We start from the raw sequence: 16217 nt of genomic DNA on the forward strand, positions 1-16217 counted from the left end.
TTAAAATGAAGTTAAATCATTTTTAGTTAAGCCACAGCTTTCTAAATTGCACAGATTCTGCATAAAGATGTAGCTTATGAACAATGGTGTAACTGTGTCTTTGCAGTTATGTGAATTGTTAAGTTTTGGAATGGTTGAGCTACTTATAGCGGCATTTATTGATACTGGTAGTATAATAAAACATCATTTAGTGATTCAAATATGTTTTCTTAATGCAGCAATCTATACTGAGCAAGAATAATTAATAAGAACTTTTGTAGGCATTTTGAATTGCTGCCAGACTTGTCATTTTTATCTCGTCGGAGTCAGTGACAATAGCTCATTAATGCAGGGATATGTAATGTCTCTTCTTGTAGCTGTACATTTTCTGTGTCATTTTCACCATGACATTTAATGTTGTAAGTGCCATCATTTAACAATATTTCTAGGCTTAGGCACGTATGGGAAATAGTACTGGTTATAGCTTCTGAGTAGTCGAATATGGCCTCTGTTTTCAAATATTTTTAGGGTATAACACATCTGACCAAGCCAACTTAACAGGATATCATGTAATATCTCCTATTGTTTTAAATTTTTATACTAATAGTTTGGCCAATATATTAAGTGAGCTATTAGCACATGAGTATTAAAGATACTGGCCAAATTCACTGGGCTCCAGGTCAAGAAATGACTAGAGATTCAGGAGACCACTCCCCTAGATTATTACACCCCAAACAAAATGGGAAAGGACGATGAGAAACAGCCCCTCACTCCCAAATCACATTAAAACAAATAGGATTGCATGAAGTCAAAGCCCAGTGAAGTAACTTTCAGGAAAATGTCATGCATCTGCTTGTATAGTCAATGTGGTGTAGTAGTCAGCGTGTTTGACCGGGACCTAGGAGACTAGGATTCATATTCCACCCTGGGCTCCACTTGATGCCAGACTAATCTACCTCCTGGTGAGGAAGAGAAGGTGTTTGCTACCTTGAGCTCCTTAGAGAAAATGTGGGATAGAAATGTAGTAATAAACACCTCTAGATACAGTATGGAGCCAACTGCAGTTGTTTCCTGAGTAAAACCTTATTACGCATCCTGAAAATTAAATAAATATGGATATTTGTTTTTAGAGGGAAGCTTTTTTGTTTAGTTGTTTAGTCATGTCCGACTCTTCGTGACCCCATGGACCAGAGCACACCAGGCACTCCTGTCTTCCACTGCCTCCCGCAGTTTGGTCAGCCTCATGCTGGTAGCTTCGAGAACACTATTCATCCATCTCGTCCTCTGTCTTCCCCTTCTCCTTGTGCCCTCCATCTTTCCCAACATCAGGGTCTTTTCCAGGGAGTCTTCTCTTCTCATGAGGTGGCCAAAGTATTGGAGTCTCAGCTTCAGGATCTGTCCTTCCAGTGAGCACTCAGGGATGATTTCCTTAAGAATGGATGCATTTGATCTTCTTGCAGTCCATGGGACTCTCAAGAGTCTCCTCCAGCAACATAATTCAAAAAGCTATAACTATATAAAAGTTTGCCACCCTGGGCTAATTTGTGGGGAAGGATGGGATATAAACTGAATCAATAAAGAATGGCAATGAGAACATTTATATGTGTTGTTAATTTTGTTTACTTGATGAGGGGTTGTTGTTTTTTAATACACAGTTGTGATTTATGTTATTTCAGAGCCACCTGTTCCCATTGCACCACCTCAACTGTCATCAGTTGGAGCGACATATTTATGGATACAGTTGAATGCTAATTCTATCAATGGAGATGGACCTATTATTGTGAGAGAAGTAGAATATCGCACTTCAAGTGGAAGCTGGTATGATATACAACCAGTGGATTCTACAAGCTATAAAATTGGACACCTGGATCCTGACACAGAATATGAAATTAGTGTGTTACTCACTAGACCAGGTGAAGGAGGGACTGGATCTCCTGGACCAGCTCTTAAAACAAGAACAAAATGTGCTGGTGAGTAAACCTTTATATAGCTGCAATTCTAGTTCCCAGTGTATTTCTATCATGTTTTTTAAAATCCTGGATGACTTGCTTTGAAGCCAAATTAGTACTAGCAGTTAGTAATCCTGAAAGTTACCTATGGCAAGCATGATCAGGCTAAAGATAAGCACTTGTAATTCCCATTGATTTCAGTTAGAGTTAAGTATGTGTTTAATACTTAAATCAATTACAAGTTAAAGAGCTAAACTGCTAGGTTGTGTTTTATTTTCTATTTGTTCATTCCTTACAACTTTGGGCCTCAATGTCGTGCAGATGGATTTGTTAAATGTTTATCCATGGAATGAAATAACAGCAAATAATAGGCATTAATTATTTTTTGTAAAGCTGTGAAAGGGCTATCTCCTTGTACATAATCATAATTCCAACATCTACTAACCGGAGGAGCATAAGGGTACACAAGGGGTGTGACTACAGCCATGGAAGTTGTCTGAATTTAATCAGAACTCACCATTAGCATGAAGAAAGGGAAAACTACACTCACCCTCTAATTACAGTGACATGACTTGTTACCAAAGGTGCATACAAATTCACTCTTAAAAACTTTGGATCAAACATCAGCTATAAGTGATAAATATGGAAAGGCCTTGGGTTGGATCCAAACTTAGTTAGATTTAGGTCACACTAAAATCAATGGGATGAATTAAGTTATGCCTAATCTGTTCCATTGATTTTAACTGAACCTATGTTCAGCTAACAGCATAGGTCTAACCCGTAGCCTCTTCCATTGTAAATCATTGGTGTTAGCCTTTCTACCTATAAAAAGATACAAATGAGAGCTCTAGTAAAATCATCCTGGGTGAGAGAAGTAGAATTGTTACCATTACATAAAACTTGGTATTATAGCACACCTAGTAGATAAGCAGCGCACTAAAGATTGTAAAACTTACTGTTCTTCCCTCTTAGTTTCAATTCCTTTTTGAGAATGAAAGATAGTAAGTTATTATTTCATATCCGATATTTCATAGAATCATAGAGTTAATGCAGGGATGGTTTGCCCAATGGGGGGCTCAAACCCATAACCCTGAGATTATGAGTCTCATGCTTTACCGACTGAGCTATTGTTTACTTTTTGTTAAAAAACTTGAGTATGCTTAGATACATATGACCACAAAAACTATTTGTATGGTCTCACTTAGATTCCTGCTCCAAAATTTCTTCTCCATTGTCATAGAGCAGAGGGAGAAGTGAGCAATGCTCAGGAGATACCCTAGTCTTCCCTCTGTTGTCTCACAAAACTCCACCTATGTTTGAGAATGTTCTACAGAGTAAGCATGCTGACTTAGAAGTACAGTTAAATTCAGTGGGGCTTATTCCCCATTGGTAAGCGGGTATAGGAGTGTAGCCTTAGGGTGCAGCTCTATGTGTTATATGGGATCAAACCTCATTCAACACAATAGGACTTGCTCCTGAGTAAACATGTATAAGAATATATTTTTCAAATGGTTAAAAATTTGCATAGGCTGCTAATAATAAATCAGTGAAACTACTTAGCGGTGAAGCCATGCTTTCTCAAATATGCACCGTAGAATTGACAGAATGGGTAGTCCTTTAAGAGATGAATCATTGTGCCTTTTAAATTGTGGTGATAATTGTATGCTACAAGCTTGTTCCCTTGGGGAAGAGCAGACCACTTTGAGACTCAAAGCACTGAAAGAAGTTGCGGTTTTTTTTAATTTTAATAGTTCCCTGAAATGCTTTTTCTTTTCTTTTCTTTTTTTCTTTTTTGGCCAGGCACAATGAGATTCAAGTAAGTTAGAACATTCTAGCACTGATAAATAAATGTACCTATAATTACAATGCAAAGAAAATAAAGAGAATGTTCTCCAAAAGTAGCTGTAAAATTCTCAGAGAGCTGTTTACATATTGTTCATGAAAATGCTTTATGCTGTGGTATGAAAAAGTAGAGCCCTACGTATTGGGAAGGGAAGCATGTTGCAAGCTAAATGAATAAGTTTCCATCTCAAATTATACTTCCATAACTTGCATGTTTCTTGCTGAAATATATTCTTACAGATATATACAGCTATGAACGTTTTCAGATCTATGCTATGCATATTTGCTCAAGAGTAAGTCCCGTTGTGTTCAGAGGGACTTATTCCCACAAAAGTAGCCAAGGACTTCCATCTCTGATTGTGAAATATGCTCAGTTTCTAGAAGACGTGTATAGGTCTTGTTGTAGCATCTGCAGGTCCTAGGCAATCTCCCTTGCCCATGCAAATCTATTGCCAGCCAAGCTTTGTTTCTCCCTGATCCCTGCCTGTCACAGACTTTGTGTGAATGTGGGTCTAAACACAGATTGGCTTAGAAAGGAGCTGAGGCTGTCTAGAAAAGTTCACTGACGAGTAGGTGCATATGGCCAAACATTTTCCTCTTTTATCTGAGTAGCAGGCAAGCACTGCTGCACCAGACGTTGCTTTATAAACTCATCCAGGTATTCAGAATTATATTTGAGAAATTGTAGAAGCTTTACTGTATGCACATACCTACATAGCAGGTATGCTGGATCACAGCTACAGTTTTACCTTTGAGGAAGATCCTAGTATGGCCTGTCCCTGAAACTGACTGTATTAGCTGTTTGAGGTGGAAGCGTAGATGGTTTTCAGTCATTGTTAGTGTTTTCCTGCTTGTATCTTGTCAGACCAGTATTGTTGATGGTGACTGGCAGGTGCTTTTCAGCATTTCCCATAGAGCAAGGTTTCCCAAACTTGGGTCTCCAACTGTTTTTGGACTACAGTTCCCATCACCCTTGAGCACGAATCCTGGTAGTAGGGATGATGGGAGTTGTAGTCTGACAACAGCTGGAGACCTAAGTTTGAGACCCCAGCTGTAATGGTTCTAGGGGTTGCTCGTGCGTAAGCCGGTGCAAACACCTGGCTGGGTTGCCTGAGTGAACCTTTTCTGTCCGGACAGCCACTCACCCGTGGCTGTCTCAATCGCTGGCAGAATCTGTCAGTGGGCGTTTCTTAAACTTCTTCCAGCAAAGAAGCTCTTTGACGCCTAGTCTTCGCCTACCCTCTCTACGCGGAAGCCTTCTGCGCAAGGAGGGCGTAGGCAGCGGAGGACCTCTGCTCTCCCCGCTGGTCCCCAGCAAGGAGTCATGGGACCCCCTCGCCGCTTCCCCCATTTGCCCCCCTTCTCCACTGGTGCTACGCTGATTCTCTTCCCCAGAAGATGGGCTGCCTCTCCCACTTCTGAGACACTCTCTGGAATCCCCTTGGATTTTGCTCTCTCCCTCCGGCACTGATGGCAGTTCCCTGACACCAGCCATGGAGGAATCAGAACTGGGAATAATTTGGGAGTGGCATTCCATACTCTTGTGCTAAAAATGGTAAAGGGACCCTTGACCGTTAGATCCGGCTGCAGTCGACTCTGGGGTTGCGGCGCTCATCTCACTTTACTGGCCGAGGGAGCCGACATACAGCTTCCGGGTCATGTGGCCAGCATGACTAAGCCACTTCTGGTGAACCAGAGCAGTGCACGGAAACGCCGTTTACCTTCCTGCCGGAGCGGTACCTATTTATCTACTTGCACTTTGACATGCTTTCGAACTGCTAGGTTGACAAGAGCAGGGACCAAACAATGGGAGCTCACCGCGTGGCGGGGATTTGAACCACCGACCTTCTGATCGGCAAGCCCTAGGCTCTGTGGTTTAATCCACAGCGCCACCTGCGTCTTGTGGTACTCCTGTTCATTTCCATGAAACTTTCATAAGAAAACTCCCAGTAGATTGTTCCTGTTCTCAAATACCAACCCAAAAGTAACAGTCGCCCCTACAACCCCCCCCCCCCCCCAGAGAGAGAGGAAGTTATAGGTTCATTTATTAATTACTACTTTAAATATATTGTAATATTAGTATGCTAGTCTTTTCTTAACTTTAGAATAGAATTATATATTGAAAGTAAGTGAGGCTTGTTAATGTTTTTATACTAATTTCTGCAGAGTGATAAAACAGATTAGTTCCATTGTTCTCTATTTTGACATTTATAAGTCCTGCAGTGTTTTTTAAATCAACCTTTATAAAAGTTCTGATGTGCTTCAAAATGATTTGCTCAAAATTATATGTACATTAAAAGAATAAAACTTTCTTACAATCAGGATAATTTCAGAATGGAAAATGTGTAGCTAAAATGCGCTAATAAAAAGGACAGCTAATTGGGGTATTAGGAAGACACTTCCATTTTTAACACAGAATTGGAAACTGTGAAAATTCTGCACGCCTGAAGCTCGCTGACCTAGAATAATTTAATGTAATTTACTGATGTCTTATCCTGTAGCCATTTAATTTGCAGAAAAATGTCTCTAAAGTAGGAAGTATATTAATTTCATGTTGACTTATCAGCCTTATTTGAAATATTCTGTGCTAATCAGCCTTCCCCTCTTTTAGCACTTATTTGCAGGTAGTAATGTTTATATTCTTTTGCTTCATCTTCCCTACTTATGTGAGCAGTTATAAATAATTGAATTTGCAGATGCGCTTGAAGAATGTAACATAATTAGAATTGCTTCTGCCATTTTTACATAATTGCTGTTTGTGACCAGATAATGGGCCACCACAAGAGGAGTGGTGTATATGGATAGATGCTCCTGCAAACATAAGCTTCTCATCCAAAATAATGTTTATATGAATCAGAAAATACATTTTTGATGCAAAATAAATTAATTGAATTATAGTGCATAATTGCATTAGTGTCACTACTGGTGTTATAACTAATTCTATTAGGAGAACTTAGAATAGGATTCCTATAACTCTCTCTCTGCATAATGATTTTGCAGAATCCAAAGTATACCTCCAGACACAAATAACAATAAATAGCTGTAACCTGCAAATCCTAGACATAAATATGTTGAACTTATTGGGTAGTAAAATATTGGGTTCTATCCAATCTCTCTGTTCATAGCAGCAATTTTAATAAACTGCCCTTCTCCTGCAGGCCTTTTCAGAGCTCCCAATGGGTTCCCCAATCCTTTGATTTAGATTAGGGGGTGCAAGAGGATGCAGAGGCAAGGGTGATTCAGTGAAAATCTCCTTGTTCATAGAAGCCCCCACTGGATTGAAGAGCCTTCTGATACAACCCCTTTTAGAGTAATGACAAGCAGTAATAACAGAATCTTAACTGCAAGAAAGAGGATTATCCCACAATCACCAAATGCTCAATAGAGTTAAACTCTACTTTCTAAAGTGTTGGTTCACTGTGTAGGTCTACGAGCACTTGTTCAGATTAATCACAGTTCCACCTGGTTTGGATATAAAAAAAGAGAAGTACAGTAGAGTTCCATTAGCATGCCAATAAAAGCTAAATAGATCCTAATCATCTTGGGAGACAAAGTAGACCCTTGTATCAGGGATAATAGCATTTCTAATAGAAACCAGTATGTGCGAAATTATTATTATTCTGCATAAATCTCTTTATTTTAGACAAATTCTAGGTAATATAAATGGGGATGTGTCTCTGTCACTTCTGGTAAAGGATAGTGGTGCTTGGGGTACCTTTGTAGTCAGCCATTATTTGTGCTGGCCATTGAGCCTCTGTAACATGTGAAAGACTTGAGCGAGGTGTCAGTTTCTCACTTTGCATGGCTTTGGGGGAGGCACAGAAGTTGCGGGAATCCCTCTCCAAAGCATAGATCAGGGTTTGCCAACCTTTGGGGACACGTTTGCAGTCTGGAGAAGCTGGACACCGCACATATACGGCACAGCCAAGCACACACCATAGTCTTTACTGTTAATTAAAATATAATGTTTTTTTCAAGCCTAATTTCCCTTGAGGAGAGGACTCTCTGGGTTCCACGGAAGGCCTCTGAGGATACATGTGCACCTGTGAGCACCACATTGGTGATCATTGGCCTAGTGCAGGGTGAATGAAGAACTCTGTACTTTCACTGACTTGTAGAAGACTCAGGGGTTATTCTCTCACTGTGCACTAAGCATTGGAGGACAGATAGAATCAGACTGCAAAGTGAGAGACCGACATCCACAATTTATCCATGGTCTTGATTTTTCATATTATGTTTCTTCACAAATGCTGTTACCAGGCAAAAAAATAACAGCATAAGTAATAATTTGAAGGTACTGACGAGGTGTTTCGGGATGGTTTTTTTTAAACTGTAAGCTTTAGTCTCTTTTTCGGTCTCCTTAACTTGAACAAATTTAGCAAGAAACTTTTAACAGGTATCCATCTAGCTTCATTGAAAATACATTAATACAAATGCTAGGTATTCAAGATCATACAGATATTTCTCCCCCTTCTTACATTCCCAAGCGGGTTGACAGTTGTGACAGAATTGAGAAAACAGGGAATCCACTGCAGAGTTGACATTCTCATCAAGGACTTATCCAGGGAAGAAATGATTCTATATCCAGTTAATGTGATATATTGACTCAGCGTACATTAATTTGCCATAAATCCAGGCAAAAGCAATCTCATTTAAAGAAGGGCACTGACTCATTTAGGGTTTCATAAAAATATCAAAACAGACGAAGGTGTATTTGGGAAGATAAATTCAGGGAAAAAAGAACGTTATCACAGTTTAGGCTATTTGAGAATAACCACTGATTCTATACACAGTTATGCATTGATATAGTTTAGAACTATGTCTAGTGCTGCTCTGAACTTCGTTTTGAGTCAGTTTTTTACTTGAAGGTTGTTATTTTGGGGGTGGGCATAGGAGGTTCCATAAAAACCAGTGATAGATACCTTTGGTACCTTGGCAGATAGGCGGTATATAAATGAAATAAAAAAAATATGCTTATGTTCTGAATTTCATCGTGCTGTTCTGTGGGTAATCTCTCCTCCCGCATTCTCCTCCACCTGTCATCTGGTTTAAGCTACAGGCAGACACATACCATATTTTTCCGTGTACAAGACTAGGGTTTTTCCCTTAAAAATGATGTCAAAAATTAGGGGGTGTCTTATACTCTGGGCCATCTCCCCCCATTTTATTAAATCTGAGTCCCCCAAAATAGGAGGCTTCTTATACATGAGGGCGTCTTATAGATGGAAAAATGTGGTAATTTAATTAATGAATTTTGCACAGCAGTTTAATTAAAATTTGTGCTCATGCACATCAGTAACCTGTAAGGGACAAAAAAAAAAAAAACACACACACACACACACCACAAAGTGAAAACTGGCATAGTGTTTATATACACAGCAATCTGAACGAAGTCTGGAACAAAAAATGGATGAATGGTAGAATGCTAACTCATCGGTGCTGCTCCACAAAAGAGGCAGTTCAGAGTTTTAAATATGAGGGTGGGGGATTCCAATGGGGGGTGGGAGATTTCAATAGTATCACTAGAATTATTGAGGGGTCTTTGGGTATCTGTGTTGTTTTTCCCCCCACAGCCGTTGTTCCCTGAGTTTGCTGGCTTTTTGTGCCATTTTTTTTTTAACCTGAAAGTACTTGTTCACAGAATTATACTAGCTACTCAAAGATCATGTAGTGAACAGGGTGACAAAACAGGGCAACATAGTGAGTCTAGTTTGGTTACATCATAAGATCATTGATAGCAAATGAAGCCCTTCCATTACCCTCATTCTGAGGAGGGAGAAAACATATTTCTATTGCACAGGCATCTAGGCTGTTATTTCTTTACTTGTTTCACTGGCAGTTCCATTATCCACCTGCATTGCATGACAAGACTTTCACCCCCATCTACTTGCATATATTTGTATATCATTTAAAAATAGTTTTGAATATAAGATATTTGTTTATTTCAATTTATGAATCATTTCCCATAAAGTATCTTGAAACAATTTCACAATAAAACATCAGCAAGTAAAATAATAGCACAGTGACATACATAAAAACAATACCTGAAGATTCAAGTTTCTGTTCTTTTTCTTTGGTACAGCAACTCAATATCTTGTGGCAGGACATCTTGGGGATTAAAAAATAGCTGTCTATTTTGATAATAACAGACTGTTTTCAAACTCATGTGAAAGACTGAGGCTTAACTGTTTTTTAAGATTGAAAAATTCTGGATAGTTTACTTGTATTCTCTGTAGAACCCCAAATAGAATTTCACTGATGTTATTGTTACATGAGAGGATATTGATGTACCTCCAGAGTGTACAATACATCATTATATAACTGGCAATACTTGGCTTAAAGCAGTTCACAAGCAGGATATAAAGACACCACATCCATGGTTTGGAATGACATGATAGAAACTAGTCTGCTGTGGAATAATGCTTGCCACAAACCCATCAGACAAAATTCAGGACATTGTATTTCTCCCTCAGGTGCTATGAAGCCCAAGTCAATAGTTTGTTAAGCTTTAAAAGTTTGCTTTTCTTTGATGGAACCACATTGATGATCTGCCTTTGCTTAAAACTTGCTTTTTGGTTGAAAATGAAGCTTTAAAAATAGCCCAAGGGATTCACTCCCTTTTGAGCAACAAACACAAAATGGCTGCTTGAACGTGGTGTATTGCCTCCGCTGTGCAGGCTTATAAAGGAACTGTAACCAAACTGTACTGACATATATTTCCCGTATAACATTAAATGACTAGCAGTTTTCCTTACAAGAGTGCAAATATAGTCACACACTCTGTGTGTGCATGCACACCCATGCAATTACATGTATGTGCATGCACACACACACATTTAAAACATAATAATAAAATAAATAGTCCAGTTTCACATTGAGCCTACATTTTCAAACCACTCTTTTTATAAAACCATCTATAGCAACTAACTTGAAGGGCATGAGTCCCAGGAGTCTCTTAACTTTTAGAGCCTGTTAACAGAGAATGCTGTGTGTTAACCCTAAATGCATATAAACAAGAGGGGAGAAAGTCACTTTAGATGAACTCTAAAATTTCAATGCAAGTATAATACAAGCTCTGTGAGATGATAATGCATTGCAGTTACTAATGCTGCCAAAAGCACCTTTATAACCTTGTAGGAAAATGCAGTATTTTGGTACTCTGCTGGAATATTTTTGCAGCAACATCTAGTACTCTGAGCTGACTTCAAGGTTTTCTAAAGGAAATGTGTCCTTTATGGCTCCTTTGAAGAAGTACTTACAGAGCAATCCTAACTCTGGCAGGGGAGCAATGGGACAGAACAAATCGCTGAAGCTTTTGTATTTTTTTACCCAAGTGTGGCCGTAATATCATTGAGAAGACAAGGGAAGGCGGTGACCATTCCAGAGCCACCACTGCTGCTCACACTGGCCAGAGTAGAAGGCGGAAAGATGGTTCAATCAGTATTTTTCGCAGGCATAGCAGAGAAGCCAGGAGTTGGCCCGATATCAGATTCAGTGGATCCTTAGGTGCCCTGTTTTAGGGCCCACTGCTGGTGGCAGCATGGCCTCTGCTCTGCTTTCCATAACAGTAGTCATGGCATCTGCATTAATGAGAATGTCGCTTTACTCTACCTTTGGTAACGGGAACCAGTGATAAAGACTGTGGCTTTATCCCTGTAATCCCACTTCCTAGGGAGTAGCCTAGCTGAACACTCTAGATCTTCTTAAAGGGTAAGCATGCATATGATTGGGTTGTTTTGCTGCTAGTGGAACAGATCTGTAAAATACACAAGCACTGCTATTATTTGAATATCCAGTGAGAGTGACAGGATGCAAAAAGTTTTTGACTGGATAATGAGATTCTAGTTTTGCTGTTCTTTTAACAGCCAGTATCAGATCGTCCTCCTACATACAATGGAAATTGCAGAGTATTTGGTATTTACAATAGGAAGTCTGTAGTTCAGCCTCATTCAATATAAAATAGATGTGTAAGAAATCAATAAACAGGTGCTGACACACTGTAAGAAAATTAAGGCCTGACAAAGTAAGGTGAGGATGTGTCAGATTGTTAAATTTAAACGGCTGAAAAGACTGCACTTTTAGTGCGTATAGGCTGTTTATGGAAGACAGAGCAAAAAACAAAACCCCTCTCTCTTTCTCTCTCTGTGTTTCTCTCTGGATTTTAGACACTTGTCACACAATATTTTTTTCAACATTTTTGCAGATTTCAGGTCTTGATACATTCTTCCGTTTTAGTCAGATGAGATCCATTGAAATTAATGAACATGATAACTCAGATTAATTAATTTCAATAGGGCTACTCTTGGTAATACTTAGTTGGATTATTTCCAGAATTATTTGTTACGTAATTATTTATAGTATTGTAGAGTTGGAAGGGACAACAAGGGCCATTTAGTTCAACCCCCTGCAATGCAGTAATATTTTTGCCCAATGTGGGGCTCAAACACACGACCCTGATATTAAGAGTCTCGTTCTCTACTGACTGAACTATCCCAGTGGTATGTTGCATCTTACTGCATTTTCAGCAGAAGTACATTATGATAGAATGATTCATGCCAGGACTTCAAGCAGTATTATAGCTGTCTTGGAGCATTTGGATTCGGTTAATATACCGTACATACTGTTTTCAGGTAGTTCTTGTTGTGACATCATTATCCCTAGAACTCAAGTGGAAGATATGAGTGTTTGGTGTTTGTATTGTAACAGCATTAAATTTTAGTCCTGGATTTTCTACATACAAACAAATTACTAGTTAAGTACCTTGTGTCTCAGATTTTTCTGTTATTCCTTCAACCTGATAATTATTTTTCTCTGTTCCTTTGTTTTGCAGAATTGCTGTAGTTAGCATTTACAGTGGCTACATTTTGCTGCCTTCTTAGTCATGACAGTATAGTTAACACTTTATGGACTTCAGAACAGTCAGACATTTCAAGCAGCCATGTTGGACCTTTAGGTGGTGGTAGAGAATCCAAATAACTGTAATGACCTTCATTTTAGGACCCACTAAAAATCACAAAGGAGTGAGCAAACTTCAAAGCAGCCCTTCAGCACAAAAAAATTCTACCCATTTTTGTGCATTTCTCCTAATATATGAATTTTGTATGGAATTTTGCCTAGTGTACACATTTTGGAAGCAATTTCCCCATATGAATTTTTATACATTATTTTCACTAATCATTCCATTTATGTGGACAGTTTTGTCTAACATCCATGTTCTTTTATATAATTTGGGTTGCAGAATTGCACTGCAAAGTTTAGAGAGGTGTGAATTTCAAAGACTAGTTTCATTTTGGTTTGCCTATTGGTTCAGGAAGTGCAAATTAAGTAGGTTTGCATTAAAATATGAACAGAGCAATTTTCCCCCTATCCCTGCGTATGGATACATACAGCTATATCTATTCACTGTTAAATGCAGTGTAGAACTCTGCATTAAAGTTGAAGAAGAGCTATTTGCAGACAGATTCCTTGTTTTCAGCTTCTCCATCTAGACTAAATTGGGAAATGTTTTTATACTGATACTAGTCTGTATATATTGCCTAAGTATATTTTTGCCCTAGGTAAACATAAAGTTTTCTCTTATATTATTCACCCTTTATGTGGCATTGCAGTAATGTAATACCATGAATCCAGAGAAAAATTGTCAATTACAGATATTCACTCCCATGCTCTGGTAGCCAACCAGTGACTGAGAGAAAAAAGCTTTGCTCATCTATGTCCTTCGCATTTCATTTCCAAGAGTGGAGTTTCATCTGTAGAACTCATTCTGATAAGCTCACTGAACTGCAGAAATTGTCTCCTCTCAGTAAATCCGCATTTACACATGTTGTTTAGTGCATCCACCACTGACTAAATCATAGTATGAAAAGGGCATAAAATTTGTACACGACAGCCTACAGAGTGTGTATAGTTCCTGACCCCAATCACTGCCTTAGCAAAATGGCCTACCCCTGATAGATAGGGATGTTGTAGTCATAATGAAAAATTGTTGCTCAGAGGCTTTCTAGCTATTTCCTCACCGCCTCCCCCATTTCATTGTGTGCCTTGGGGGAAGGAGATTAAATACATTTCTCAAACCATTGGATAGGGTGTGTTAAATGAAGTTGTTTTGTTGCTTGCATTACTCTCAGGGTTTGTAAACATGGAAATGTAACAAAAAATAAAGGTCTCCCATGTATAGGGTTACTTTTTGAAATTTGCCGAGTAAAAATGTCACCTTCTTTGATCCCAGAGGTAATTAGTATTTCCATTTAAAAAATGGACAGATTATAATATTTGACCCTTTGTATACATAAATGATCTACATAGCTCTGCTGCAATACATATACTATTTATTCCTGTTAAATTCATGTTAACATCACATTATTTAATATGAAATAAATCAATAAACAAAACTAAAGTCAATCTGTATGTCTAACATCTGCTTGCATCACTTGTTTGAGAAACCTGAATGGCTTTCTTAACTTGTGATGGACTCTGTGTTTATGCTCAAGAACCACTTGTGGTATCTGTAGCCCTGTTCATATGTGAAGAGAGTCCATGCTATGGCTGGGGATAGGGCCATGCTGCTAACCATGCCTTTGGTATATTGCTGACAGCTTGGACCTGCTCCTGATATCTGCATGTTGAGCAGATGTTGAAAGGGGCTTGTGTTTTGCCTCTTTTTAACACTGGATTGAATTGGGTGTTATTCTCCCCTGGATCGTTGGCCCTGGGGGTATTTGGGAGCAAAGTGTGCATGTTCTGCCTTCCGTGCCACTGTGTAAAAATCCAGTTCAAGTATGCAGTTAATATCCCAGATGAAGTACACATTTGAATGTGCACTGACATCAGAGCTGGGACAGTCGTCCCAAGTGGGATGGCAGACTGGAGGAACTCTTGTTCTCCATGATGCATGGGTGAGTTATCTGGATAAGATCTACCAATAAGTGCAAGTGTGCTGTGATGCTGAGACACTAGGTTGAATCCAGACTTTGCCTCCCTTGAAAGAAAGGGCTCTTTTAGCCTATGTAAAGCATCTGATTCAGCTGAGGAATTCTGGTGGTGGGATGGTAGAAGAGACTTTTTGTTGTTGATTTTCCCCTACTTCCTCTGTTCTCGAAACTTCTGCTCTCAATAGTTGGGGAGCCCTCCGAAATAGCCTGGGAGATGGCATGAAGATTGCAGTGGGAGAAGGAAATGGGCAAAACTTCCTTCTCACTTAATCCTCTAAGTGAAATTCCACTCTGGACATACTAATAACAGCAGTAGGAAACCCTGGATACAACCTTCTACACTTGGGAAAATACTCTTGGTTGAGACTGGTTCAGCTGCTTCCAGGAAAACAAAAACATGTTTGTTTCCCTTGAAATCCATCTAGGTGCAGTAACAAAGATAAAGCTTAGCATTCTTTTCCCCAGGCTAGAACTTATAAAGTGTTTCTTTTAATCTTGGCTACCATAGTAGGTATCGTTCAAGAAAATTTTATCTCCTTGTTGGAAAAGGAGAAGGCAATCTTCTTGGCATACAGCATTGTCCTAGTTTTATTCTACTTGGCATCCCAGCAAGAATGATTAGTTCAGGATACCAGCACATATGAGCTTGATTAACCAAAGAATTCAGATACTGCCTGGCAAAAATGTGTGTCTGTTGTTAATACATCTATTTTTTCTACTTGGCTGCCCTCCCTGAAGGTTTCTTGTAACCTTGGATTTTATTTAAACCTCTGAAAAGTGTTCAAGCTTCAAATAGCATTCTGTCAGCTGACAAATACAAATTAGAGAACTTTTAGTTACTTATGGCACATCCCTTCCTAATACACCCATCTGAATTGAGTTGAAGTAGAAGGCATTTTGTATTAATTATTTGCTTGCAGCTCCCCCCCCCCATACCAAGTAAAACAGCAGTTGACATGCCTTTTCATTGTATGAGAAGAGCTCAGTTTGATAACAAAAATATTACATTCAGTAAATGCAGTAAGTGTGAAGTATTTTTCCATTCATGTTCTTGTCAAAAGAAAACTGCCCTGAGATATTTCCTAATAGAGAAGAAACTTTTATTTATACTTTTAGTTTATTTTTGTTGCAAAAGATTTTACATACCTCAGAGAACCTCTAAAGTGGAGGTTCGTTTCTATGCCCTAGCCTCGGGATCAGAGTTTGTTGCATATTTAGTTGCAGATCAGCATTTGGTTTTCTCAGCTGCTGTAAGCAATCTGAGTGTGCGGTGCCACTATCCAGTGCCTCTGATGTGGTTGCTGGAACTTCTTGCATACTGGACTCAAAAGGCTGCTAAACGATTTTCTGGGGATTTGAAGCTTTGAGCCCATTCGTCTGCCACATCCTTCCACTGCTGTAAAAAACTGAATTATGGTTGCCAGGACTTCGCCATCTGGCTTCCCCAGTTTTCCCACCTTGGTGGTCACTTTTGAGGTCTTGTTAGAGAGTGTAGATAACTTCCTGACCAGAAAAA

General features: G+C 39.1%; 1 protein-coding gene across 29 annotated transcripts in view; it reads left to right on the forward strand.

Moving 5' to 3' along the window:
- PTPRM (protein tyrosine phosphatase receptor type M) overlaps positions 1 to 16217 on the forward strand; it is a 401413-nt gene that overhangs the window by 177075 nt on the left and 208121 nt on the right. For 28 of the 29 annotated variants that reach the window (XM_083450038.1, XM_083450022.1, XM_083450011.1 and 25 more), the window contains one exon: positions 1656 to 1949. In XM_083450038.1, coding sequence (XP_083306164.1) covers positions 1656 to 1949 — 294 coding nt within the window. Of the gene's footprint in view, positions 1 to 38; positions 168 to 1655; positions 1950 to 16217 lie in introns of those variants that run through there. The other variant, XM_083450031.1, reaches the window with a different exon arrangement.

The sequence above is a fragment of the Podarcis tiliguerta genome (genome assembly GCF_965153285.1).
Source record: "Podarcis tiliguerta genome assembly, chromosome: 7".
Lineage (NCBI taxonomy): Eukaryota > Metazoa > Chordata > Lepidosauria > Squamata > Lacertidae > Podarcis > Podarcis tiliguerta.